This window comes from Pelobates fuscus, chromosome 1, assembly GCF_036172605.1.
Source record: "Pelobates fuscus isolate aPelFus1 chromosome 1, aPelFus1.pri, whole genome shotgun sequence".
In the NCBI taxonomy this organism is placed as follows: domain Eukaryota; kingdom Metazoa; phylum Chordata; class Amphibia; order Anura; family Pelobatidae; genus Pelobates; species Pelobates fuscus.
Window position 1 is genome coordinate 247,256,998 of NC_086317.1, and position 16,307 is coordinate 247,273,304.

A 16,307-nucleotide genomic window follows, 5' to 3' on the forward strand; every position below is an offset into this window, starting at 1 on the left:
AGCATTTCACTAGCAATAGAAAGATATAACAGAGTTAAGCTGCTATATTGGAAACCAGGTGCAATGTGTTACTTCCTTCGGTATCGGGATAAGCATTAAGAAATGTGGTACATTCCCATTGTATCTTATTTACTATATAGAGGCATATTCTTCCTGATTAACTATTGTTTACAAGGTCTGCTTGTTGTTTGCAAAGCCTACCTTTAATCTAAATTCTAAAATAAAAAATAAAATACATCTTTTTTTTTTTTTACAGATAGTCATAGAGAGCTCTGCAATTAAGAACAACTTTGCTTTCATGTTGCCTTGAATGTTACTCAGTTATTTAATCTACATTCATTGTCAATAGAGGCAATATTGTAATATATATATATATATAATGTATGTATGTATACGATAAGCCTATAATACTACAGGAGAACATTCAAATAAAGAATTTAGATGATGGAAAGTGTTGTATACACATTTTGTTAGTGATATGTATTATTTGCCTTCCAAATCAGGTTATATATTTAAAAATTGCAGTTGTCATCTGGACTGGTTATTTTGGAAATGTAAACAGGTTTAAATATACTGAGATTTTGCCCCTAACGAACCTGCAATGCATTGCTCACCACAACCTATCCATGTAACATGTAGACATAGTTCTGGACATTAAAGTGATTAAATCTTTCCTGAAATATGCAATGATAAGCTTTATAGACATCAAGCTTAATCTGCTGTAGCAGGCGGCTTGAGTTGTCGGTCCTCTTGACCTGTGTGCAGTGGGCAGAATGGTCAGTGTTAGTGCTAAAGGGACAGAATCATAGGACAACTCTCCTTCAAGTTTTGGCTGGTTGACAATTTGCACACCAACCTAGGGTTTAGGGTGTAAGGCTGCGCTCCCCCTTCACGCCAACGCGACACAGTCTGTTGTGTGCGGCAGGGATCAGGCGGAGAAGCATGGAGGAAAAGCACTTTTTGGAACTGGTTCTTTGCAGAATAAAAATATGTATATTTATATATATATATATGTATATATGTTTGTTTATATCCACTTCCAACCGACTTTGCATGTATACAAGTTTAGTATAAAAGCACTTGCACGGTGTCCCTGGAGGATGAGGTCCTTTTGAGGTGGCAGCTATGCCACTTGTGTGGAGACGCCCAGTTGCCAAGGCTGTCAGATTCTGATAGACCAGTGCAGTTGGTAGGGGAAATCCACTCCTTTTTTATGCTCCAGACACATGGGGTCTTCTCCTGGATTTTCCTGAACCCACCAGCCTGGCACGCTTTGGATGGCCTGGAGTAATGGGGTGGCTACAAGGGGTACTGACAATGCCAGTTGCCCGCTGATGATGTGCAGGTCAACAGAGATGGGGCAGGACAGAGAGTCAAAGTAAACCCAATTCACTACAAAGAATAAACAAAAACAAAAAACATTTTTTAGGAACTTTGTATTGTTAAATCAAAACAGATAAATTCAAACAATATTATTGTTGGAGTGCCGATGTGCTCATCAATAACCTGCATTATTATTTCTAGATATGTATAAAATCTAATCACACGTGTATATCTTCATCTTATAGGTAGATTACTTAGTGTATTCAGTCCACCTGTGCTAATTATATTTGTGAAGTCTAAGGAGCAACATTGTATTCTTTGATAGTCTACATTCTTATTTATTGATCCATGTTTTGCTGCCATCTATACAATTACATTTACCCAGATCGCTTCAGTTCTGAAAAACCTGAATTGTGAGTCTCTATGTTTCATAGCTATCTCAAACTGCTCATATCATTTTCTGTATCATCTTGTAAATTGTAAGTAATCTTCATTAAAGTTCATAATCATTTCAAAATCGATTTTTGTTATCCCACTGCAGTTTGTCTCACCTGGTAAAGGGCAGGTGCTATACAGCTGTGCAAACTGTGCTAACTGTGAATTCTGTCTCATTAGCCACGATTTCCGTGGGCTGTACATTCCGTTCATACATTGGGTTTTCAAATGTGGCCCGACCATTTGTATTTTCATGCCCAGCAAAACCATTAAACGGCACCTTTGGTCTTCTTCTGGGAAAATAAAGTAGTGTTACTGGGGGTCAGAATTAATGGGCGGGATATAAAATACTCCATTCATTAACACATAAAGTTAAACAATTAACTAGTGTAACATCCATAGCACACATTTTCATAATAATATAATTTCCCATCCATTTTCCATTTTTTTTTTTACATACCTCAATGTTAATTTTTCAAAATACTTAGATGCTTTACAAAATAATACTAATTTGATGCATCTACAAGTGTTCTGTTGGCCCCTTTGTGAAACTTGGGAATATTTCAATTTACTCTACATGAATTTTATCAAGTAAACAATGAACTGAAAATCAAACTTTAGGCAAAAGAATGGATTTGAAATTTTTTTTTCCAAGTCAGTTATAGTCAAAGCCCGAACTTTACAATTAAAATTTCAAATTGAGTAAAATGTCAATGTTTGTGAAATAAACCCCATAATATCATTACATGAAAAACACATGAGAAAATTAGATCTGGTCTTAACATTCTGGAAAGCTGTCCTACTGTCATAATGTACTCTGATCACCCTACGCCAGTGTTTTCTAACCCAGTCCTTCAGGTATACCAATGGTCTAGATTTTCACATTATTCCAACATGAACAGAACATGGTAATATTTAAACCCTGAATTATTGGTGTGCCTTGAGAACCAAGTTGAGAACCACTGGTCTCTAAGCTACAGTTTAACTCACCACTCAGACCTCCTAGTGTTTGGCGGTTCTCTCATCTTTATTGGTCTTTGCTTATTTGGGTTGTGTAGGCCTATGGGTAAATTGGAGGGTAGTAATACTAACCTGAAGTTGTCACCCATGGGAGATGCCATCCTCTGTCTTCAGTTCCTGGTGCTTTATCTGCCAGGCGCTGCGTCAATGCTGTACTCTCATGCATGCCCAAGAGTACAACACTAACATCTTTGGAGGATCCTACATGAGCACGGGACTCTCCATAGTCGCGCAAACTGTGTGACAATCAGCCTGATTCCCCCAGCAGTCATTATCAATGACTAGGAGAAATGACAGAACTCGACGGCAGAAAGTCCATCTTTTGTAAAGTTTGTGTGAAGTAGTACCTTCCTTGTCTTATGGTATCTTTTGACTGTGTTGAAAGTTTAATAAAATTCCAAAACATTTAATATCCGTATTTATAAAGATTCTATCGTATATTTACAAAATATTCCACAATTTTATAAAGATTCAATTTTTGTGCGGTGACATAGCCACTTAAAATCGTTTGAATTGTAGAGAGCAACATCAAGTTACAACACAGTTTATGAGTTAATATCCTCATTCAGATCATAGTGTTCACATTATTAACCTCTCTGTACTCAAAAGTTTGTCTTACATTTGACAAACAATTGACTAACAGAGCCCTTACCATGCAGGACTGTGGGGTTCTTACCTATGTTTGTAAAGATAAAGGACAAAACCAGCAATTATTAAAGCTATGAAAGGCACCAGGATAGCAGCTGCTACCGAGCTACTGTTGGATGGGAAATGTCCTAATGTGTCTGTGCCATTCACCAGTAGCCTCCCATCTGCACAAAAAAAAAAAAAAAAATGATTAGTCTATTAATTTGACTTGATAATTTTGTCTTTAAATCAGTCTGTCATGTCTAGCACAAAAAAAGTATATATATTCTCCATATGTATAAATATGTTTATATTGATTGATATATCATAGTGATTTATATAGTCCATTGTATTAACTAAAGCAGCCAAGTCAATGAAAAAAAAAAACTCTACTCCATAGTGCTCTGGGTTCTGCATGGGGAGATAAACATATCTCCAATAACCGGCCAGAATGCATATTTGAGGTGAAGATGGCACCTCAATAACTGTATAAAGAGCCCTCATGCGCAGCTGTGTTGTGAGGAAGTTATGTCAGATCACTTCCTCCCAGTGCAAGAAGGAAGTCATGTGGGATTGCAAGGAAAGCCCAGCAGCTCAATTGGACCACTGGACCACCACAAAGTTAGGTCCAGAGGAGGGTAGTTAAACCAGAGCCAGATGTGTGTGTGTGTGTGTGTATGTATCAGACTTTATATGTGTATAGCAGTGTGTATGTGTCAGTGTGTATCTTTTTGAATGTATGTGTAAGTATATGTGTGGCTTTGTTTTAGCTTTAAGTGGTAATGTGTATATGTGTGGGGCAGTGTGTATGTGTGAATGTGTGTTGAGGGACCCGACCATTCGTTTTGCAAGGGGCACCGAGATTTCTTGTGGCAGCCTTGAAAGCCGCTAGTAATACATAGGAAAATATAGTCAATGGTTTCCCTTAAATTAGTGACCTTTCATGTGTGGTCACCTAATCATATACTTGTAATGCAGGATAATGATTTTAGAATTCTTTGAATAGAGAATCATTTTAGAGACTATAAATCTGATAACCTGAACTATTGACTAATATATATGCAAATACTAATACAAACCAGCAAGGCACATGCACTCGAAAGAGTTCTGATCCCAAGTTCATGCTATACATGGAACATCAAAATGTACCTAGTCTCTGGAGTCCAAACTGACCAAATCCTTTGCCACGAACAAATCCTTGGTAGACATATGTTCCACCAGCAGACTCAGAAGACACCTACATGTGTGATAAGTAAAGAACAACCTCATATTAGTGAGGATCATAGTTATGTGGTTTTGTAATATTCATCAAATAATAATACACACACAGTACACAGTATGATATAATCCATCTGAAAAAAGGAAATCCACCAAAAAAGAAAGAAAAATGCAATTCAGTGAGAGTATGCAACTATATATGGCCTTGATTTAATAAGCTTTGCTTATTAAATCAAGGCCACGTGCTACAATACTGTTAGAAATAAACTTTCAAAATAAATAATAATAATAATAATAATAATGTATCTACAAAAGTCACCATTAATGTAATTGGAATTTTCTTTAGATATAATCATTTAGAAATAGTTTCTAACTCTATTTCATAATTTGTAATTTTCATTAATTGCATACATTCTAGTAGGCCTCCTAAAACAAGGAGGATTGGAGTTGCTTTCTAAATACATTCTGATGTTGCTCTAGTCATAGTTCTTATAGAAGACGATGGCGTAGAATTAGGTCCACCACAGAGATTTGCCGCTATGTGATACCTATTTTTAAGTTGGAAAGTCAATATTGTTTTAATATACGTTTTTTTTCTTTGATATGGGCTGGACTAGACTTGCAGACTGCACTGTAAGAGGACAGTTAGTTTTACTGCACTGTAAGAGCACACTTTGCATCCGGGCCCAGTATAATTCAGGTATCATGGTTTTGGAATATTAATTAGTTTACTCATCATGTATGTGGTAATCTTCATTTTACAAATAGCAAAATGAACAAAAAGTCTATGAGGTTTCAAAGCCTGGAAATAAAACAGTGTTAATTTGTCTATAGCCACATGAGGGAGGGTATTTATAGAACACTAGCACATATACTAATACCTAGTCCAGTGTGTCTATGTGACCATCGAGACCACTAGGTGGTTGACTAAGACACTAAATTATTGAGGGCTGTCGGATGAGCCTAGTCCCAACCAAATTAACATATTTTAATGGGGTTGTACATTGCATCATGGCTTGTCAAGGATCCCATAACCTGGTCATGACAATACTCAGTATTTGAGTACACGGTACAAGCAGTGCAGGAGTACAGTATTTGAGTGCAAGGTACAAGAAACATGTGTTGGCTAGAAGAACAATTTATGTTTAAAAAGATTATGTGGAAAAGCTTCAAATGTGACGCAACTGCCAAGACATTCCATAGGTTTCCTTGGTGATTATGTCACTTATAGAACACTGTCCCACAACTGTCATCAACATTTCACTTTTTTAAAAAAAGTTTATTCCATTTAATGAAACAATGTTTTTTTTTTTTCCAATTATTTTTAAATTATGTACAGCCATGTTGGGTCAGACTCTGCTGTTATCTGAACAACTGCTGCTCAACCTAACCTACCTGCTGCCTTGATTGCTCTATGTGCAAGGCAAGGTAAGTTAGCTTGAGCAGCAGTTGGTCAGGTAACAGCAGAGTCTGACACAACTTGGTTAGTCAGTTAGATAAGAAAACACAAGATCATTAGGTTTCCTTAAATGCAATAAACTTTTAAAAAATGAGAATTGAAAATTTGATGACAGTCACATCCCTATACTGGAATGACATGTTATGGATTTCTACCTTATACTATTTTGATAACTCTCATCATAAGCAACCAGTTGCTGACCGATGGTCATGGAGGTTGCGATGAAACAGGAGGCAGAAAATAACATGCTTGCAAGCATTATATGTGAAGACAACGCAGCAGAACAAGATTCACTTTCTCCAGATGTGTTAATCCTGAATTTCCAGAACATTTATTTTATCAAGTACCAACAATTCCGAGACACAGGATTTATACCATAATAAAAGAGATTTACTGCAGAGTAGCTGAGGGGGTTGTGATAATCTGACTATCCAGCGTAACTATACCATAAAATCATGTAGTTTCCAGGCGTATAAAGAAAACATGGGGACTGCTTCTACGGTGCAAAAAACATGGTGACACTTTCGGTTATAAGGAAAGAGACCCACTGATACATTTTGTGTACTAATACGCTTATAGGTGTCAAGGGTGAAATCAATATAATGTATTACAATGTTTTGCAGACAAAGCTGGTCTTCAGAGGATCAAACAAGGATTTACATTGAGATTTTTTACCATCTGAGTCAATTGCAAATTACCTGCCTCAAACCTCCCTAACTTTATCTAAAACCGAGCGATAAACATAAGTTAGATCTGGGCGAGAATTAAGATTCCCCCTCGCAGCTACTGTTAACCATGCAAACCCCTCCTTTTACTGCCCATGTTAAGTAAATGAGATCGGAGACTGAAGGGAGTTTGTACTTCTGAGTGTAATATCTCCTTTGATGAAAGTGAACTTATTGTGCACCACTTAAAACTATAAAGAAAATAGATCTGTTTCACGTCCAAAATATAATAGAATTCTCTGAGTTCTTGTATGGCTCAGTAGAATGTGTTATTAGTAAAATATAACCTAAAATGAAAAAGGCAAATATTAATTATTTAGGCTTTATATTCATGTATGATTTAAAAGTCTACCTCTTTAGTAAATATGACACATATGCAGCATAAAAATACAGCAGTACATCAAATGATATATATTCTGACATGACTGGGTCTCAATAGCTGTTTCATGAAAATATTTTAGCATTTTCAAGGCAATGATGTTCAGAAGGCATTTTATGCTAATAAGCATTTTTCCTTTCAGCTGCCTGGGCTTAGAACTTGCATAATAGGCCTTACAAAACTTGAACAAACACCATCCTTTGATGTCTAACTGAAATTAATACTTTCATATGTGTGATGTGTGTTTAACATAACCTCTGTATTGTTTACGTTGCTGCTTGTATTATGCATTGATCTTTGTTAAATCTGCCTTTGGAGTCACCACTGAGTGCCTGGACCATTTCTGTTATTTCACATGTGTATTGGGTTATACTGGCCTCAGTACATTTCTGCACCTTGATCGGTTGACCTAGAAGTGTGCACTTCTACTTCTACTTTAATACAATAGTGCACTCAGTAAGTGCAGCTACAAAGAGCAGTATGTTGTTGTAGCGGAATGGGCCTTGGCACGGTACCCTTATGCCTGCTCTGGGCTGTCTGTGCCGGTTTTCCCCCTCACTGTTGTCCCCTATTTTTGGGGCTTGCAGTCCCTCTGTGAGGCATATCTCCCTCTTATTAAAAACCCATGCTTTTCCCCTGTTTTGCCTGGACGTTCGTTCAATTCCGTTCCCCTGAGTTGCTTCCACGGTTCTGGTCGACAACCGAACAAACTACCGAACGGAAGGCCACCCAGATGTGGAGTGTGCAGCTCATTAACACCAATAAACCTGTTCAGACCTCCACAAACCGCAACTACATGAACATTCCAAGCGGTCGGCTGGATGGCCGCCGTTCTTATGTGCGAACACGTGGCGGCGGACTATGAACAGAGACAGCTGTGTTTGGTCGTCGAGTGTATGGAACTAAAATCGACCACTCAACGGCGTGAACACCACTGGGACTTCCACCTTCTGTCCCATTTATGGAAATTCATGTGAACAGAGCGGCATTCACGGGGAGCAACCTCCCGAACTTGATATTCATACGAATGGACACACGAACAGTTGTTATACTATTTTCTATGTATTTTGTACTCCCGAAGGAGACCAACTGCACAGCCTATTTTCATGGAACCTTTTTGGGCAGGCACCTTGTGTGCGGTCGGTCTAAACTATACCACGGTGGCGTTTTGGCTACGTTTATGGGATCTGAGTGCTTTTCTGATATTTTGGGCGCTCAGACCCCAGCTATCCGGGGATATGGTATTTGAGGGGGTACCTTATGGGGAAATGTATATTTTGGGGTGTTTAAGATTATACATGTCCTGGACCTGAGAGGTAATGTAATTATATTGTTTACTTTGCTTCAGTCTATTCTCTGATCCAGTGGGGAATGCCCCTGGAATATGTATCTGTAAACCCGTAGCATGGGGATTCTCATAAATGGCCAGCTGTGGCTCCATTAAAATCAGTTATACCCCCAGAGCTGAGTGTTAAAAGAGCCAAGTTTCATTTACGTATTTCTGCGGAAGCTTTTTTTGTGGCTAGTCCACTAGAGGCATTTATACCCTTCAATGTAAACATTGCTGTTGCAGAACTATTTACATCCAAAATGCTTACATGACCATCTAGAGCCCAGCTGTCTATTTTGAACTTGTCCATGATGATATCTGCTGGCCCCCGAACTTGATATGCTTGCAAGAGAAGGTGAAATTCTTCTTTCTTGTAAACCCCTATTGTGAAGAGAAACAAAATAAATATAAAGAGAATCTGCTCTCAAATGCAATTCTTGCCTGCTTGCTTACCAAAAACATTTGTTATTTTAAATTGACTAACTGCGGTGTCCCAGATACGGTTGAAGTCCAACTCCTATTATTAGCTCCCAATCACAGTCTAGAAGAGAATAACTGGAGTTGTGGTCCAACATATTTAGCCACAGTGTGACCCCTCTAACAAAGGGCCCCAACTTTAAAGAAAACAGTTATTACATTCCATTGTTCTATGGAAGTATGAAGTAACCAATTGGAAACATATCAATATAGTAATGAGAACAGGATTCTATACCTATACCTTGATGTACGATTGTTTTTGCATATACCTTAATATTATGACACAGCTGTATTTCAAAAATGGAAAATCCAATAAAATACAAATAAAAACAAAAAAACAAAACCGGGATTCTATGTATAGAAAAAGCAGAAGAGTTTTTGAGTTTTTCCTTAATACACACTTGGAATGGAGGAGACTGCACAATGAATTCCAAATGCCAATTGGCTACAATCTTTCAGAATGATTTGGGTTCTTCATGAGAAATTCGATGGGGTTCTGGAATAGGCTGCTGTCTATGTATGCATGTGAAATAGCTTAGTGGCTAGACTTCCAGCAGTTTCTTAGAGTCTCAGGTTCTGCATCGGGCAGAGCTACCTTAGCTTTCACTCTTCTAAGGTCATTCAAACGAGTACTAAATCTAGTTCTCATGGTGAAAATTAGAGGAATTATTATCACTGAATTACTATTCAAATTAAGTAAGCGAAATGCAATTTTAAAACACAACTCCCCAACCAAAAAGTTTGAGGAAAGCAGGTCTCCAAAGGTAGAGTGCATTTATTCATGTAGTGATCATAGACACTTGTGCCGGTATTAGTAAGAAAACATTTTCTGCTTCCATGTGGCATTGGGGACACATGTGAGAATGATCCCAACCATAAGTGCAGACCAGAGCTATTTATAATATTAAAGAGGACATATGCCATTTTATATTACTGTTGATCTTTGCATCCCTTGTACAAATTGTAGCCTAAACACATTCTTTGTGTAAGTTAATTTACAGTAATGCACTAAAACAGTCAACTGTGTTTTGTGCTTAGAAAGCAAACCACTTAAGGATGAACTCCATTATATGGGGAAATAGTCAAAAGAGTTTTATTGTAGCCTTCGGATATATTTGGATATAAAAACGGCTATGTTTTTATTACTGAGGATAGTACATTATGACGAGCAGTTTCTTTTATAATCTTACTCCAGGGGGATTATAACTGGGTAAGATATTGTGGCTTAAAATGTGGTATGTTCAAACACTGGTCTCGTGTGCCCTGTGTCCTCACCTGACACTTGCAGCTCAACTCCGCTATGATCAATCATGGTGGCATTGACTTTGCTGCTTGCAACTTCAAAGCTCGTGACAGTAAGCATGGCAGGTTGTTTTCTACCCTGATATTCATAGGATCCTTTCCATAGGGAGTCCTTAGCAAAGACATCTGTGGGGACTGCAGAGAATGTCATTAGATTTACCACTGTACATAAATAAAGATTAACACTTTACTTCACATAATAAATGCAGCACAGCAAATCAAGTATGGTGGTATGCAAGAACAGATTGTCCCACTAATATCAGTCTCTTTAGTATTTTGTAAAATAAATAATGTAAGACAAGCAGAGATAGATCATTGACTAATACTAGCTGGCCTGTGGAATGTTTGAGAAAACTGACTCAATGTCACATTTTGTCCCCACACATTACACACAACACAGCCATTTTCTCCTCTTATGTTGTCCTCTCAAAGCCTACTCCAGCAGCTATATTCCACCACCGTCCTTATCATGCAGTCATAACTTTCATGCATAACTTTCCACAGCCATAAATACATCCCAAGTCACCCTTACCCACCACTCATTAGATACTAATTACCACAGCAGTACAGCCCCTTAACCATGTTTTATCTAGTGGTATAGTGGAACTTTGACATGGTGTGGGGGGGAGCAATTGCTAAACAGACCTGTTGTCAAGGCTGAACCATGACCAAAAAATCAGTCTCAATCATTTTTAAGCTTTGCTATTTGAGAATTAGGGTTAGTAAAATTTGGGTTAGGAGAATTACTGTTAATGTGATTAAAGTTAGGAAGATTAGAGCAGGGAGATTAATGGTTAGCCATATTAAGGTTAGGAGATTCAGGGATGGGGAATAAGGGTCAGGAAGTTAGGATAAATCATGTCCCCTCCTTCCCTATCATGACTGTAGACCTGGTATGTATTGTTCTGATCTCCTAGACCTCTCTATTTATATTGTTTTGGAGAGTGGAATGTGTTTAATGTAATAATATGATGTAACATCATATTATAATTCCTTACACACAATAGGTCAGCAAGATCTACCACCTGTTCTTATTGCTGATCAATGCCAATGCCACTATATCTGGGATTAGTTGTCTGTTCACCTAATCTCTTGCAGAGGGCTACCTGGCAAAGTTCTACCAGATAATTATTTTTGTGTGTGGGCTGTCAAGAAATCAAGTAACCATCTAATTGAATACAACACTAGCGACTTGGTTGGCACAGACATAAGTAAATATTAAAGGATCACTATCGGGTCAGGAACACAAACATGTATCCATGACCCTATAGTGTTAAAACCACCATCTAGCCCCCCAGGGCCCCTCATTCCTCCATAAATATAGCAAAATCTTACTGTATTCGAGCCTGAAGCTGTACATCTGCATGCTGTTTGCCTCAAAAAAAAAAAAAACGAGCAGTCTGCTGACATCATCACAAGTGGTAGCCTGATCTAATCACAGTGCTTCCCCAACGGATTGGCTGAGACTGACAAGGAGGCAGATCAGGAGCAGAGCAGCACAATTCAAACACAGGCCTGGCCAATCAGCATCTCCTCATAGAGATGAATTAAATCAATGAATCTCTATGAGGAAAGTTCAGTGTCTGCACTGGGAGGAGGGAGGAGACACTGAATGTTTGGATGCATTTTAGGCAGCCATGACCCAGGAAGGATCTCTAACAGCTATCTGAGGAGTGGCCAGTGAAGTTATCACTAGACTGTAATGTAAACACTGCATTTTCTCTGAAAAGAAAGTGTTTACAGCAAAAAGCCTGAAGGTAATGATTCTACTCACCAGGACAAATTCAATAAGCTGTAGTTGTTCTGGTGACTATAGTGTCCCTTTAAAATACTGGTGGAGAGATTATATTATCTTCTTAGCCGACCCTCCTACCTTGATTATCACTGCTCACTAAGCATTGGTCTGCATGTGATTGTTGCCCGTTCGTATATGTGACAGGGATATTGAAGGAGGGTAGTCTCAGGCTGCCTCAATACCAGTAACAGGCGCTGAGAGAAGCACAGGCATAAAGGGGGTTATGTATTATTTAAAAGTGAGGTAGTCACAATGGGAACCAGTGGATCCAGCAGAGTCATTGCACTGGTGACCCTGCACCTTTTCCATGTTTGCACCACGTTTCAGAGCACTTTTTTATACATAAACCATAAGATTGTCAACTGCTACTTAAAAAATAACAGACCCTTTATTCATTTTGCTTTTGAAATGCTGTAGTGATATATAATTGCCTGAAACAACTTTTTTTTCCTGCATTTTCTAGGAACACTAAACTGTGTCACTGTGCTCTGTTGTGCTTAGACAACTAAAAATGTGATAATGCTTTAGAAAATACTCGATTTAACAGAGAATGTGTCATACACACATTAAACTGATGCTACTTTTTAAAAACTTATGATTGTGTTATCAATGCATTGGGAATTCAACAGCTTAAGCTTCCCACCTGTTATCTTTTGAATGGGTGTCTCCTTAACCGTGTAAATTGGCCTACCGCTGGGCCTGACGTCAGCTGTAAGAGAATAGACACGATTGGAAAGGGCAAGTAATGACATAGAGCTGTACTTAGTTCAATTGTATAAGGTATACTGCATCCTATAACGTCATCACATAAAATCACCATATGCAATTTACAATGAACAAAGTGTAATGTATTCAGAGCAATTTCCAGTGGCTGGAATGGTTTCAAGATGCATCACAAATGTCATTCAACAGTGCACAGAGAGCAGAGATCTAGCCTTACCTAGGCACACAGGAGGTTTCCCTGTCCAAGTCCCATCCACTCTGCAGGTACGATGCTCAGAGCCTCCTGTCAAGTAGTAACCGGTCTGACAAGTATAGATTAGAGTATAGCCAAGAGATGGCAAGTCTAGTGCCCCCACATTGGCATGGGCTGGGGTCTCTGGTTGGCGGCAGTTATGAGCTAAAATGCATGAATAGTGAAATAAAGAAGTGGTGAGAGATTAAAAGATATAATTTTATCCATATTGTGCCTTCTGCTGTCATTTATCATATGTGCTTCGCTAACAGACATACAATGTGGAATGGGCACTTACGAATGCATTCTGGCTGCACACCACTCCAGGTCAAATTTGGTAGACAGGTTCGTGTGGTGGAACCCTGTAACAGGTAACCCTTCTGACACTTGAATAGAACTGTGCTTCCAACCTAAGACAATAGAGAATATTGGATAGGTCCATCATGCGTACCTAGATCCATTGTTAATTTAAATTGAGCATAGCAAAGATTCATATACAAGCATGCATATGCTATATGCATTTCTTTTTCCTTCAGTAAGCCTGATTAGTGATCTTAAACATTTTCTACAACTCTGCCCATTGCCCTGGAGGTCCATTAACAAGTCATGTTATGATTGCATTCTCTATAGCAAGCAGCTCAATCAATATGTCCAAGAAACTGATGGTCTAATGTGCATTCAATCCAATTTAAACATCAAATCTCAATTTTTTACTAATGTTTTAAGACAGGTTTATAGACCTGTGGTTTATGGGTACCTATCTAAAGGTCACTGTAAAAACATTTATATTCCTAAACGTTATATTCCTTCTAGAGTACTTAAACATTATTTATGGATTTCTGAATTTTTGTCCAAATCTTATCCAATTTAGTCTGTACCTGGAAGCCCTGGGAGTTGTTCTGCATTCCAAATGTAGGGATCCCAGGATCAGTGCATGTGGTGTGGGATGGATCTGAAAATCAAATGAAATAATATTTGAAGATTAGATATGAGCAGGGCCAGAAATTTTGTATTGGAAGGACCATTTTGTACTGAAAATGAAAAGAAATTCTAGGATGGCTGCATTTCAGCTATGTGTTGGTTTGACTCTGCAAAATTCTGATAACAAAAACACGTTTTGGAAAAAAAAATGCGTCAATCAGTGTACTGCAAAATATATACATAATATAAATATTTTTATTTTGTAGTACACCAATAGGATCTATTTTCCACCATTAGGTTCACAGTTGAAGCATGAGAAAGAGGGAAAAACATTAGGAACAGTAAAAATAAATAAATCTATATTGATATTTTACTGCTCTTGCTTTTTTTCCCTCTATTGCTCACTTGATCTATAAATAAAAGCAACATTTAGTGATTGTCCCCTAGCCATCAATAATCTTTTCCGCCCATTAATCATCTCTTAATTTGGCACCACAAATCCAGACTCATAAATCAAAATGATATGCTCGGCCATTGCAAGTTTCATTTGGTTCATGATTTGGCTACATTTCAGCTTGAGTATGAGAATTCAGATAATCAACTGATTAGTCCAAATTTGGCCAAATTGCAGTTGCTTAACTAAACCAGACCTAACGCCAAGACTACTGAAGATAAGATTGTCTAAATTACTTTAGTCCAATAAGATTGATGCATAAATAATTCAAAAATCAATCATTTTGAATCAATCAAGTTTAACCAAACATTTGCAGTTCCAGACACACCTCAAGTAAATGTAAATGAAAGAGTACATTGGGGCCCTGACCCCAAATAGTCCCTCCAAAATAGTAAGCAAAATTATATATATATATATATATATATATAAAAATTGCCATCCTGATGAAAAGCCCATGTATTGGGGCTGAAACATCGATATTTTTAAATGATATAGAATAAAAGTTATATTTTATTTTTACTATCAACAAGTCCTTGGAGTGCGGTCATTTATATATATATATATATATATATATATATATATATATATATATATATATATATATATAAAGGAAAAGTGCTTTTGGCGCTTTTAGAAAATAGTAGTAGGGAGTGCATGTTCAGTGCTGTGAAAGTTAACGCAAAAAGTGTTTTAAACAAAATGCATTAAAAGAAAATTATATTGATAACAATATTGTTGCCAGTGAACCATCAACACTACCAAAACTACCAGATGGGTCGCTCGCCGAACACTGGATGGACTATGCTGCGGCATTTAGAAACTGGATTAGAAAGTTTCTAATTGTTGCATACTCTCATTGGATTTCGCAATACTAATGTTATTAGACTTGGTAAAAAAAAAAATCTTAGACTCTTGCATACAATTTTTTAACCAGTTCGTCTGAATAAAATTCCTTTTAATTCACTCTTGAACGAATAAAACTCCACTGGTAAATCCCAGCAAATCGATTAATTCAGATATGAATTTAAATTAATTTGATTCAGATGAACCAGTTGAAATTTTTTGATACTACGTAATATATATATATTTTTTTGGATGCATGCCTTTTTACTAAATAATGAGGCAATTCCTCACATTTGTTTGGAAGGACTGTGCGGTTACTCATTATGGACACCCTAAACTGGAACTATATTTAGGAAATTTTAAATCCTGACACAGAACAGTATGATGAGAACAAACCAGATTACCTCTAGGTAATATAAGCACCAGGGCAATAGCTAGTTGTGATTCATGTGTTCTTATGAGACTAAAGGCCTGAGGGCAAGGAGAGTTTGGACAGACATGCCTATTTATTGTGTTTTCCTCATATAGTTGCATGCAGGATTGTTTATAATTCATATGCAGAGATTGGCCTCTAAAAATGATGTTCTTGTCTTACTCTGTGACCTTACGATTTTCAGACTGACTTGACTAGATTGACTGACAGATTATGGCTCCAATAATATTGTTTTCAATATTTCTATATTTTGTATTTTTTGCTCCTTTCTATAACTTTTTTTTATGTACAAATGTTTAAAATTAAATGTAGCCGATTTGTAATATAAATTAGTTTTCAAATTCTCATGTATATATAAATATAAAATAAGTAACAGAAAGCACCGCTATTTATATTGTATGTTACCATCTATCTGAAGTAGAAAGTATTCACTTTACCCATTTTCTTTACTATTTTATTAGTGATATTGCAGGAGGTCTTGATGGTAAGGTATGTTTTTTTGCTGATGATACTAAGATATGTAACAGGGTTGATGTTCCAGGAGGGATAAGCCAAATGGCAAATGATTTAGGTAAACTAGAAGAATGGTCAGAGTTGTGGCAACTGACATT

General features: G+C 37.3%; 1 protein-coding gene across 1 annotated transcript in view; it reads right to left on the bottom strand.

Moving 5' to 3' along the window:
* Positions 1-423: 423 nt before the first annotated feature.
* Positions 424-16,307, bottom strand: part of CSMD2 (CUB and Sushi multiple domains 2) — a 916,375-nt gene continuing 900,491 nt past the window's right edge. The window contains exons 62-71 of the mRNA XM_063456412.1: positions 13,924-13,997; positions 13,344-13,455; positions 13,031-13,210; positions 12,734-12,799; positions 10,269-10,430; positions 8,785-8,897; positions 4,555-4,642; positions 3,455-3,590; positions 1,875-2,051; positions 424-1,392 (exon numbers count right to left, since the gene is read on the bottom strand). Coding sequence (XP_063312482.1) covers positions 1,892-2,051; positions 3,455-3,590; positions 4,555-4,642; positions 8,785-8,897; positions 10,269-10,430; positions 12,734-12,799; positions 13,031-13,210; positions 13,344-13,455; positions 13,924-13,997 — 1,091 coding nt within the window. The 3' untranslated portion in view covers positions 424-1,392; positions 1,875-1,891. The remainder of the gene's footprint in view (positions 1,393-1,874; positions 2,052-3,454; positions 3,591-4,554; positions 4,643-8,784; positions 8,898-10,268; positions 10,431-12,733; positions 12,800-13,030; positions 13,211-13,343; positions 13,456-13,923; positions 13,998-16,307) is intronic.